This window comes from Quercus suber, unplaced genomic scaffold, assembly GCF_002906115.3.
Source record: "Quercus suber isolate HL8 unplaced genomic scaffold, Cork oak 2.0 scaffold_25, whole genome shotgun sequence".
In the NCBI taxonomy this organism is placed as follows: domain Eukaryota; kingdom Viridiplantae; phylum Streptophyta; class Magnoliopsida; order Fagales; family Fagaceae; genus Quercus; species Quercus suber.
The window spans coordinates 1408578-1420955 of NW_027069490.1; the positions used below are offsets into that span (position 1 = coordinate 1408578).

The 12378-nt window shown below is 37.6% G+C and overlaps 1 protein-coding gene across 2 annotated transcripts; it reads right to left on the reverse strand.

Moving 5' to 3' along the window:
* Positions 1-2338: 2338 nt before the first annotated feature.
* Positions 2339-11079, reverse strand: LOC112019445 (uncharacterized). Of its 2 annotated transcripts, none has more exons than XM_024051971.2 (5): positions 9891-11079; positions 7092-7233; positions 4523-6961; positions 3198-3656; positions 2339-2709 (listed from the first exon to the last, which is right to left on the reverse strand). In XM_024051971.2, exons 1-4 carry the CDS (start codon positions 10928-10930, stop codon positions 3282-3284), a joined length of 3996 nt encoding a protein of 1331 aa, XP_023907739.2. In that variant the 5' UTR covers positions 10931-11079; the 3' UTR covers positions 2339-2709; positions 3198-3281. The 2 variants fall into 2 exon arrangements, with proteins under 2 accessions (XP_023907739.2, XP_023907731.2); XM_024051963.2 differs by having other exon boundaries at positions 4523-7021.
* Positions 11080-12378: the final 1299 nt, after the last annotated feature.

The window sequence follows — 12378 nt, forward strand, 5'->3', positions numbered from 1 at the left end:
GCCAAAATAGATTTTTTTAGTTATTATTTTAATGTGTCGTCAGCCACGTCAGCTTTTTCTATTAGTTGGGTGATAGTAAGGACTTAAATGTCACGCGTTAATTGGTTTAGGGATTAAAAGTGGTAAAATGAGAATGTATGGACCAAAATAGAAAAAAGTCAAAATGTAGGAACTAAAAGTGCATTTACGCCTTAATTTTAAAAAACATTAGGATTAAAAAAATATTCTTGTTGCACTAGACCATTATTTAAAAATACGACATTTGGAAAACAAAATATAAAATAAGAATAAAGAAAGAATATTTAAATAAAGTATTACTAAAATAGAACCATTAATGCGGGATGTATTGATAAATGTGGTGTTAAAAATTTAAAATAAATAAAATAGCTTTTTAAGTGACTAAAAGCTAAAAAATATAGCTTCACCAATGTTGCTGCTCTAAATCATTCATTAATTTCAATAACTTTTGATAGCGCTATTGGAAGTGCCCCTAATGTAATCCGAGTAACTGATTCCCGGGTAGACAATATTCAGCAATCTCCATTGCCACTGATCACGGGTAGCCATAGATAAAATTTTGTTGTTTAAGTGGCCCGTGAAGTGGGCTTGGGCTGACATTTTAGAATAATGAAGATGAAGATTTGAAGCCTTCTCGATTAGAATTTTGGCCGCAAAGTGATTATTTTCATTTTCCATCCGTGGTGAATACATTTTGAAGTGAGGAAAGGGAATTGCATAGCAAAATTTGCGATCATTATTGAATAAATAGATTAATATGAGAGAATCAAATAAAAGGATAACACTCATTTTTTAACATCCACTTTCATGTTTTAAAATATAGATATTCTAATATCAATTGTAGATAATAACATAAAATAGCAGCAGATGGAAACTGAGTGTATGGGGATTTTTCTTAAATAAATGGTGTATGCGAGTCAACATACCAAGCTTGGAAACCCAAAACCAGTAAAGGTGCATGGGCAGTATTTGTTCTAAGAGTAGTCAGTAATGGAATAAGCGTTTTGGGTTGTGACAACGCCAGGATTACTCACACCACCTACCGAGCTAAAGATAAATTTTTTATTTTATTTTAAAAGGAATATAAACATTTCGAAGATCAGTAACAAGCAAGTCTTCCTTGGCAAATCGTCTGGCTCTCGAACTTAGTTACATATAATAGAATCGTCAAGATACCACATTAGCATTGACGTCCCATACATAACTTGAGCACAGATTTTTCACAAGGCGGAAGACCATGTTATACTCTCTCTTTAACAAAAACAAAAACAAAGTAGCAAAATCATACTTATTCCCCTAGCAAATAGACAAATATTGCTTTTTATATATAAGCTTTTTATTTTAAAAAGAAAATTGTTGAACTTAAAGGATACAATGAAAACTCAAAAGTGTACTCTTAGGATCCATTTGTATACAGCTGAAAACTAAAAACATTATAGCAAAATTATTTTAAATGTGTTAATAGTACCGTGGAACTCATTTTTAATGAAAAAGTTGCTGAAAAGTAAAATTTGTGAGTCTCGTAAACAGTGCACACCAGTGATATGCACTATTTATAAGAAAAGTCAAAGTCAACAATCACAGCTTAAAAAAAAAAAAAAATGAAACGCAGACGCAAAACGCACTGCTGCACCTTAGTCCTAGATGTGCCTCCACTGCCAATTGCAGGTAAACTAACCACATGAAATTGGGGCTGTTTGGTAGGATGATTTGAGCAAGTTTTCAGTGTTTAAACAACATTACATGTATTTCCACACATTTTTCACCTACAAGTATTTTCAAAAAATATAAACAACGTTACTAGAACAACATTACTAAATGACCCTAACTTTCCTGGCATCTCACCTCTAAACTGCCTCTTTGACTGTTGCAGCGTAATCCAAACCATAATGTCTGATATCTCTCTTGTTGTAAATTGACTTTAGTGAAATGACTTTTCAAGACGCAAACAATGCTTTACAATTGTCGCAATTTAAAGAATTTTCTTACCCCAAATTGAATTGCACCCAAGGCCAGGAAACAATGCCCTCTTTTTAATTTTTAATTAAAAAAAAAAAAACCTTTTCCAAAGACCAAATTATTAGCAAACAAGGTTTAAAGATGATCCTGCAGCATCTCTAGAAAAAAACAAATCCCTTTTTTTTTTGTGGGAAACCAGAAGTTATCCAGGTCAAATTCCCCCCTATTTTTTCCTTCTTAACACTACGAGAACCATGTATGATCTTAAAGTATATAGAGCCATAGAGGTAATAGTGAGTTGGTAAAATGCAATCTTAGTCAAATACTACAAACAGAAGCAGGAACTATATAGGCAGAAAAATTGGGGGAAAAAAGAAGGTAAGTAGATATTTGAGAGCGCAAGTTAAGGGGGCAACAAGGTTATGCCAATACCGTTCCCCAAGTCAGCCCATAAAACCATTACAGTTGGCAATCCTATTTTTTTCTTGTCAAGGGTGGAAAAGATGGGTCCTCAAAATAAAGGAACCCCACAAATCTGTTGTCAGTATTCTGATAAACAATCATTTGGACCTAAAGGGAAAAATGAATAATGCGCTAACTGATCTCCAAAATGAAACAAAAGAGGGCGCCATACCAGATTTATAAAATCAGGCTCCTGCATAGGACCAACCTGTGCAGCTGTACGAGTCTATCAGCAGGTGATCATTTTGTCCAACTGGTGTCTACCATTACCTGGAAAATATAAAAGCTATCAATGTAAATCATCAGTGACATATATATTCATATTATCTTTTGGGTTTTACCAATATATATTTGGGGGGGGGGGGGGGGGGGGGGGTGGGGGGGGGGGGGAGATGTCTATGCATGATCATTATCCTTCCTTAGGGATCAGACATTTTACACACCAAAAGAAACATTATAAGCCTCCTTAAATGGAGGTGAGAGGTTATAGATACTGCATTGGAATAAGAAAAAAAGAAAACAAAAGAACTTAGAGCAAACAAACTCAAGTTGTTTTTATAAACTTTTATTCTAATGTCATCATAATTGTAAGTTATTATTCACTTTGATAGTAACATTTGCAATTTTTAATTAGAAAAAAGGAATAAGAAAGCTGTAGTAATTAGCCATCTTAAAAAATATAGAAAGCTAATAAGAAGATCAACCTATACTTTAAAACACAGAACAAATGCATTCATGCAATTAGATTTAGTAATTACCTCATATCTCAAAATCTTTTTCTTGACAGGAAGTGGGTTATATGAGAAGAAATCCTTACAAGGTGTCAGAGGACAGTTGGACAATTACAATACATTGAATTGCCCAGAGAACTTAGCCTTGCAGGTTCCACACATAAAACCCACTGAACCTGGTTGCATTCCAGAGTTGGCAGATTCTATATGAAACTCAAATCCACACCAGACACACGCAGTCCTGACCTGATGCCTGCTTGCTAACTTCGGCAACAAAGGCAAAGCTTCCTTTTTAAGCCAAATAGAGGAATCAAACCCTTGCTCCATCTCTGCATCATAAGACAAAACATTTGATTCCTCTGGATTAGGGCTTGGCTGCATTGTCAGGAAATTGTATTCCGAATGTGCTATGCTACTTGATCCAAGCCCTTCTAAACCTGATGTGCTGTCAAATCTCTCATTAGGGCTGAAACTTTTTTCTCCACCCTGTTTATTAAAATACAAAGGTAGCACGTGTTTAAATGCTGCTGAAAAATTCCAATACCACATAGCGTAACCTTTTCAGCCTTTATAGTAAAACAAATGTAAATAAATGAAGAAAAAATTTTAATGACCAAGAAAGGGGGCAGTCTTAATTGGTTCTATGTTTTTTTTTTTTTTTTAAATGAAAATTTTAATTAGAAAAGAAAAAGGGAAAGACACCATAATAATTGTACAATCACCTTTCAAAGGATACAAATAAAAAAGACAATCAATTAAAATCAACAAAAACATGGAGGGGGTGCCTCCTAGAGCAAAATATGACTGTAAAATATGCTCTTTGATTACAAAAGCATGACGTTCGATTCCATCGAAGACCCCCTGTTTCTTTCGTAACACAGAATTCACATGACACATGATCAAGGCTTGCCACACCTTGGCTCCTCTGCGGCACTGAAACTGACCTTCCAACATTCTAACAGTTCAAGCACTGATTTGGGCATCACCCAAGCCAGCCCAAATTGGTTCTATGTACAAATCAAGGAATTCATAATCCTCTCTAAGCAAGCAATTTAACATTTTTTTACACAAAAGGGGTGGGACAAAAATATCTATCTAGCCACGTGCAACACAAACAAATCAAGGGATCCATCATATTCTTGCCGTCTGACAGATAAAAAGTGAATTTCAGAAATAAATTGATGGCAAATGAGTAATCCTATGACATATTAAAAAAATAATCCAGGACTAAAAAAAATGAAAAGAAACTTATTGAAGAAAAACATTTAGTAGTTTAATTTCATCAAGCATGAACATTTCTGTATTTATCCCCAGCAACATACTGTTGCTTCAAAAATAGTCATGCTTCATACCTTGCTTGTCATTATATCAAAGTTTGGTAAACATTCAGACAATGGCATCAGTGGAGATGAACTATTGGCTAAACCGCTCTGCTGTACATTTTGTTCATTAGTTCTCCACATAAGCTCTTCCATGACATCCTCATTTGATTGGGCATGATTTCCAAAGCCCATCATTAAATCAGCATCCCTAGGCTTCCCCATGTCTTCAAATCTGGGCTGCTCCCACACTGTGCTTGTATAGAACCTATTCAACTTATTTTCGACTTGTTCACAACCATTTTTAGAGCCTCTTTCATGCTTAAGCTCCCCCACTGCACTACTATAAACACCAGTTACGTCATTATCAGCGGAGAATGTTTGCTCAGCCCCAGAAGGAACAGAGGAACAACCTTCAGAACTTTGTCCCTGCATAGTGCTTGTCACATCCACATCTAGGCCTGCCTGGGTGTCAAAAGCAGGTAATAGTTCAGTGCTCCAAGGGCTCTTCACTTTCTTATTTCCGGCCTCCTCTATTGAGCTACAGGAAACCTTATTCACATCATTCATATTAACCTGGTATTGTTCATAATCAGATTGGCTAAGTAAGCCACTTTCAGAGGGACCTCTTGTCTGTTTAAGTTCCTTCGTTGTACCATTCCAGATGTCATATCCATGCTCATCTGCAGATGAAACAAGTAAAGAGCCTTTAAAACATTTTTCCTGCTCACTGCAAGCAGTAGTATCCACACCTACTCCAGTTTCATTCCTGTCAAAAGCAATACTTAACTGATTATTCTTACAGCTTTCGACTTCATCAAGCTTGAGCCCCTCTAATGTGTCAGTAGAAACTTTATTCATGTTATTGTCAAAATCAGATCTTTGCTCATCAGCAGATGGGGCAAATACATGGCTTTTAGAAGCCTCTCCTTGAAAGGGCTCCTCCATTGTGCAATGGGAATTCTTATTTACATTATTATCAACAATGCATTCCTCATCCAAAGATAAAATGTGTAAAGAGCTTCCAGAACTCCCATCTTTCTTAATGCTAATCACAGCTTCGTTGCTCTGTGAAGCATGATTGCTCTCAAAACCAATTGCAATTACATTGTTCCCAGAGATATTGACTTCATCAAATCTAGGCTTGTCCCCTGTGCTGGTAGAAACGTTGTTCACAATATTGCTGGCAGAACATGTTCTTTTATCAGCAGACAAGCTACATAAACTGCTTCCAGAGCTCCCTTCCTGCAGACACTCCAACATGAAGGAACTCACAATCTCGTTCTCATTATTCATTAAACTGGATCTTTGTTCATTCCCAAATGGTAAAAGCGAACAGACTTCAGAACTGCATTGCTGATCAACATTAGTACAAACATCCTTGAGCCTACTGAGATGATTGCCAAAACCAGATACTGACTCATTATTCTCAAATGTACAACCACTGTCAACTTTCGTATCTTCAACTGTGCCGGTAAGACATTTGTCCTGCAAATCCTCACCACTTTTATCCTTACCATTCAAAGTAAGAAAACCGCTCTCAGAACCAATCTCCAGCTGTGGCTCCTTCACCGAGTGGACAGATGCTTCAATCACATTGTTTTCAACAACAAAAGCTCTCTCATTTCCAGATGGAGCAAGTGAACAGCTTCCAAAACTTTTACTTTCTGCAGCACAATTATCAATTCCACTGGGAATGCATTTGTGGGCATTTGTTTCATCAGAAGATTCACAAATAATTTTATTCTCATTTTTAAGAGAATTTTCATCGACTGGACAAGCATTACATCTATTGGCAAAAACTGTAGCCACATCTACCTTCACCAAGTCATCCATATTCATGTTGCAAATTTTATCCTGCTTATCACTATATTCCTCAACTAAAGTATAGTCATCTTTGTCAGCCTTTACATTTTGATTGTCTTGAGACAAAAGAATGAGCAAATGACCATCTGTGTCACCACAAGTTTCAGTAACATTATCTACTTTTATTATACCATGAGAAAAACCAGAACTTAAATCATTGACGACACCAGCAGTGGAAGTTTTTTCCCTGCCAATTCCAATAGATTCATGCATCTTTGAGGCTGATGGCAGAACTGTGGTTGGTGCAGAGTCAAAGCCCTTCTGCATGCCTTTTAATCCTCCCAAAGCCTCAACACTCTTTGCATAGTCCCTCACATGGACCCCAATATGGCCATTGTAACGATGCCTCTCATCAAATATTTTATGGCAGAACTGGCATTCATATTTTCCATCTTTAATTATTACACCATCAGCAATAGACGTACCTTGTTTACACCTATTTGCCGTACTCTGGTGAGATGATATCAGATGGTGAACTAAATCATTCTTCCCATCAAATGTCATGGTGCATTTGTGGCATTTTAAAACTTCCCCTGTTTGAATCCCTGAATCCTGCGTGTTCAAGGTGTCCTGCTTCTCATCAGTTAATATAGAAGTCATGGGGAGCTGTGAACAACTAACAAGGTCATCAGAATTCTTCGCATCTTCAAGTTTAGGATCTGCATCCTGTTGCAAACCTTGTAAATATAAATATAAATCAAATTAAATGGGTAAGATGAAGATCCCAGACACTTACATCTCCAAAATCCATTATGCTGGCCAACTGAAAATTTTCATCAGTATAACCAGATCTGGGTTGGCTATTGTCTTGGAGTCCAGAAAAGGAAAGTAAGTATGATGAAACTTCCTTGCATGACACAAACTGCTGTCCATTAGGGCTGGATGGTTCCGAATTACGGCAAATTGAGTAAGAACCACACGACATTAAAAAGAATTAAGAATAAGCACCAAAATCAATGAAAGTAGCTGTACACCCTTCTAGTCATACATAAGGCAAAAGAAGAAAAGAAAAGGAAAAAAAGTAAAATCCAACAGTTCCATGATATAACTGACATAAGACAGGCACAGTTCAAAGTCGTTATAATTACCATACTTTCCAACATAATGAAACAACATACATTAAAGAAAACCAAAAAACAATTTAACATTTAAAGACAAGATCGATCCCAAAAATCCAACCTGAAAAAGCTAATTTCAACCCAAAAGTCAGCAAGTAAAATCTAATTAGTTTGTTACACATAAAAGATCCATTCCCATGAGGAAGAAATCAAATAATTGATGTAAATCTAAGAAGTTTGAGAACAATCCTTTCGTAGACTATATAAATTTATGCTCTTAACAAGAACATAAATGTGATGGCGGTTGAGATGGCTTTGGCAAAATCAGCTTGAGTCAGAGTCGTTCAGGTTAAAGACAGAAAATCCAAAAGGCCATGACAAACAACCCAAATACATAAAACAAGGCCAGTTCAGGTTCTAGTAAGTTTTATTCTTTTCATATTGAGCTAATTAACTACATTTGGCAACTGTATTAAAGAAAGTCAAACCTTTCCAATTGAGAGAAAATAAAATGGTGGTGATTGAGAAACAAGTGTTTGAGGCTTTAGTGAAGGTAACTGAGGATTAGGTGGGGGATGGCTCAGGCTTGGATCTCTTAAATGTGTCAGATCAATTCTCGAGCTTTGTTTTTGCATAATGGGTCAGGTTGGGTAAAAAAATTGGTTTGATGGGTTGGGTCAGGCGAAAGGATTGTTCCCTTCTTTGGGTATTGTAAAGCTATGGTTTTGATTGAATTTTCTCTCCCCGCATATAGGTTGGCTCAGGTGAAGTCTTGGGTTTAGGTAGACTAGAGTGGGTTGGCTGCAAACTTTGGCTTTTAAAGGTTTGGGTCAAATGCAAGTATAGTTTTCCCCCCTAATGGATCAGGGCAAGTCTAATTAGGCTGGGTATGGTTCATTTTGTGTTCATCATTAAAATTCCATCAGTTCCACTGCATTGCAATTGATGTCAAATGCGGCGCTCAGTCAGTGGTTGACTGTCGACAGCAAATGATGGTTTGCACTTAGTGATAGAACCTATCGTGCTTTGAGGTGACACAGTGAAACAGACATTTTGGTTATCGGAATCAGGGTTAGATTTGCCTAGGGGATCTAAGTGGTGACAACCACTGTAAGGTTGTCTTCGATGAAATGATGTCGACAAAGCACGGGGATTTAAAAAACAGGTTCACCAGCACAAGGATGACACAATATTGTCTGTTTCGCAGTGATTAAAGATGGGGGCCGCTTGGTGCTTGCAAGGTCACAATCTGTGATGAGTAATCAGCGGCAATTGGGACTGTTTGGCTCGAAGACAATAGCTATGGGACAGCTAGCTAGGCTTTTCTATCAATGGTGTGAATAGTTTGGTTTTTTTTTTTTGTTTATAATTTTATTTATGGAATTTTGATTTGGCTTTGGGCCTTGAGTCAAATGTTGTTTTCTTGTTGGTGGCTATTATGGCTGAAACATGGATTCGGGTTGTGGCTAATCTTGTGCTTTTATATTCATTGTAATGGGTGGATTGTGGTGCCGAACAGGTGGCGTATGGGTTGTTGGGATTAATTTTGTATGACCGTGTCAAATTGTTGATTGTTGGACGGTTGTTTAGAATTGGGTGTGGGCTTTGTTGATTGCAAACAATCCATTAGGTAATATTGGTGTTGATGGCATTTTGGTCATTAGTGGTGGAGGAGGCTGATCGATGGATTGATGTTTTCTCTAATACCAAAATTGATGCACTCTAAGAGAGGAACTTTGTTTGGGAAACAAAGGGATTGGATCTAAAAATTGACACCTAGAGTTTGAGTTAAACATCAAGTGATAAAATCAATAGAACTAGACACGGGCAGTTGGGCTTACTTGGAATCAGCAAGCAGTAGAAGCAAAATTCCATCTTCTACAGAAGAATCCCTCACCAAATTGTCTTCATAGTGAGCCGTAGTCACTCCAAAAAATACAAAAAAAACAAAAAACAAAAAAAAAAAAAAAAAAAACTCCTATATATATATATATATGATAGTCACAATGGGGGAGGAGGGAATTAAACTCTGGATATCTTTCTCCATTGGAAATACAAGGGGGTGCCAATTGGGCTGCAAGGCTCTTGGCATATTTCCTAGAAATTAAAATTGACAAATTTTATCTTGGGGTATCCTTAAAATCATAAGTTCTCTTCACACTCCAGGCACCAGATATTAACAGGATATAAACATTTTGATATTCCCTGACCATAGCTATACAGTTCAACAATAGACACCTCATATCCACAAGTAGCAGAAGACAACTGAGACATCTTGTATGTTAAAAATTCACTTTAATTTCCTACTTCCATAAGTCTTCTTTTTCTTATTCTTCCTTAGTAATACTTACTAAATTATACTCAAATGTCAAACTTAACACACAAGACTACTACTACTACTACTACTACTACTACACAAACACACACACACAAAATTACTGAAACATAACATAAAAAATCAAAGAGAAATTGACAACCTTATATATCGGCGGCAATGCAACCATACATAGCCGGCTTTCTTCTTGATAGAGAGCATAAGCTTCCACCCTCTCGGCAACACATCGCAGATAACACTAGCGGGCACAATCCTCCTGTTCTTCCTCCAGCTCATCCACTCTCCATTCAAGCCACTCAAAAACCCTAACAGCTCATCCTTGGTCTGCAACCCTTCTGTCCTCCTCTTCAACTCTTCACCATACAAATCCTCCACATTCCCCAATGCAGCCACGTCCACCACATCCCCTTTCTCATTCACCATCACCATCTCTTCCACCACATTCGCATCTCTCTCTTTTTTCCTCTCATCTTTTCGACTCTTATCGTCCTTTCGCGGCCGCCCTCGCTTCCGCTTCTTACTCCCATCGCTGCTAACACCAACACTAACCGGCACAATTGGAAGAACCTCCACCTTCCGCTCAATCGTCATAACCTCATTCTTCCGCGGCCGCCCTCGCTTCCTTTTCTTCTCTCCGCCGCCGCCAATAACATCAATCGGAACACTCTGGAAGCCGGCATTCGAAGAATCAGGCAGCAGCGACGGTTCGTATTCGATTCGAACATTTTGCAAGCCCTCGGTAGATGGATCGGGTAAGGACGGTTCGTATTCGACCCGAAATGGCACTAGGTCATGATTGTGAGTTTCGGAGGCGAAGAGTTGTTTAAGGAGGGAAATAATTTGTGAATTCTCTTCGTCGATTTGGCGAGGAAGGAAAAAAAGGGAGGAAGTGGAGGAAGGAGACTGGGGTTTGCGAGGAGCGAGGCGGAGACGAGAGTAGGTTTGTTTGCGACTGCCGGCGGATTCGTTGAAAACGGAGCGGTCGATTTTGGGGATCAAAACGTCGTCGTTGTCGTTAGAGGAGGAAAGGGAGGAGGCATTGGAAGAGGAGGAAGAGCAGAGTGAGAGAGAGAAGAGTTCGGACTGAGAGAGGAGGCGGAGGTCGATTAGAGGCAGGGTTTCGATGCGGAGGTTGTGGCGGTGGCTGTCGTGGAGGTTGTCAACGACGGAGGCGGAGGCCATGACATAGAATTGCGATTGCGAGTTTGCGGTTGCACGAGTGAGAGCAACTGTTTTGGTTTCTGGGAATGAATGGGATAGGGAAGAAAGAAACAAAGTTAGTGGGTGGGTGGAGTTTAAGTGTGAGTGGCGTTAATTTAGGGAAACGAGGGTGTGTGAGTTATTATTATTGCGTTGCGTGGTTTGTGTTGGATTTGTCAGATTGACGCGGGGTGGCGGCACGTGGGATTTTTTGATTTGCTTCCTGATTATGAGAACCGCTGGATTAGAATTGGATTGTGGATTAATAAAAACTAGAGGATTTTGTGGAGGATCTGGAGATTAGTTTGTAAAATGACTCGGCCCATTAGAGAATCCGCATCTTGGTCATATACAAAGGCCCAATTACATGAACCCAGCCCAATCTCTAACAAAGTTTCATTGTACCTTTTGTTTCGGCCCTTTCGGGGGCTTTTTTTTTTTTTTTTTTTTTTTTTTTTCTGGTGATAAAAGATTAGAAATAGCCCAAGATCGAGTTAATATTTTGGCTGCCTGTAGCTAATCCTAACAGTGTTGAAGTTTAACCACCGGGCCTTGTAGCCCGGGTGGTCCCCCGAATAAACACTTACCTAGCCCAAAAAAAAAAAAAAAAAACAGTGTTGAAGTTTAACTTCCTAGAAAGCTTGAAAAATGACCCTGCAACCATCCACAATTAGCTGGGTTAGTCTATTGGTAACATTGGTAGCAGGTACAAGAGCAATGACTTTAGTAGCACACCCCCATTGACAATTAAATTTGAGATATTAATATTGAGTGATTTAGCCATAGATAATACATCACTTAAGGACTAAAGTTCAATAAGAAGGTTGGTGGAACCAATTGATGAAGAGAAACCACATATTCAAATCTCCATTAGTAAAATATCCTTTTCTTCTTGGACATTTTGCATTATTATGCTTCTAATTTTAATATATTTATAAGATGTTTGAAAAAAAAATATATATAAAAATAGTAGTACTTGGGTAGTTGATTATATAACGTATGTATGGATGAAAAATGATAAATTAAAAGGAAGGGGAGAAGAGTCAGCTAGAATATATTTATCATAATTTGTTGATTTTTTATCCCTAAAATTTGGGGTAAGTTTGATTTTGGTCTATGTAATTTAAAAAAAATTTAATGTTAGTCCCCAAGTTTTTAAATGATAAGTTGAAACTTTCTAAAAAAAAAAAGTTTTTAAATGATAACATATTTATCCCTGTTATCAATTTCCTAGTTAAGATTTTATTATTATTATTTTTTCCTCCGTGACTAAGGTAATGTTGAGGTGACTTCAATTAATCTGGTGTAATAAATTATTTTTTTTCCTTTTTCACATAGTTGTTGCAGGACTACAACTATTTTTTACTACAACTTTACCTCACTTTTTATATGTAGGGAATCGGCTTAAGCTTAGTACTTCAAAGCACCGG

Coding starts and splice junctions, on each gene's coding strand:
- LOC112019445 (XM_024051963.2), bottom strand. CDS start 10,930: ATGGCCTCCGCCTCCGTCGTTGACAACCTCCACGACAGCCACCGCCAC. Junction 7,234..9,890: donor CATTGCCGCCGATATATAAG/GTTGTCAATTTC, acceptor GGAACCATCCAG/CCCTAATGGACAGCAGTTTG. Junction 7,022..7,091: donor GCATAATGGATTTTGGAGAT/GTAAGTGTCTGG, acceptor GGTTTGCAACAG/GATGCAGATCCTAAACTTGA.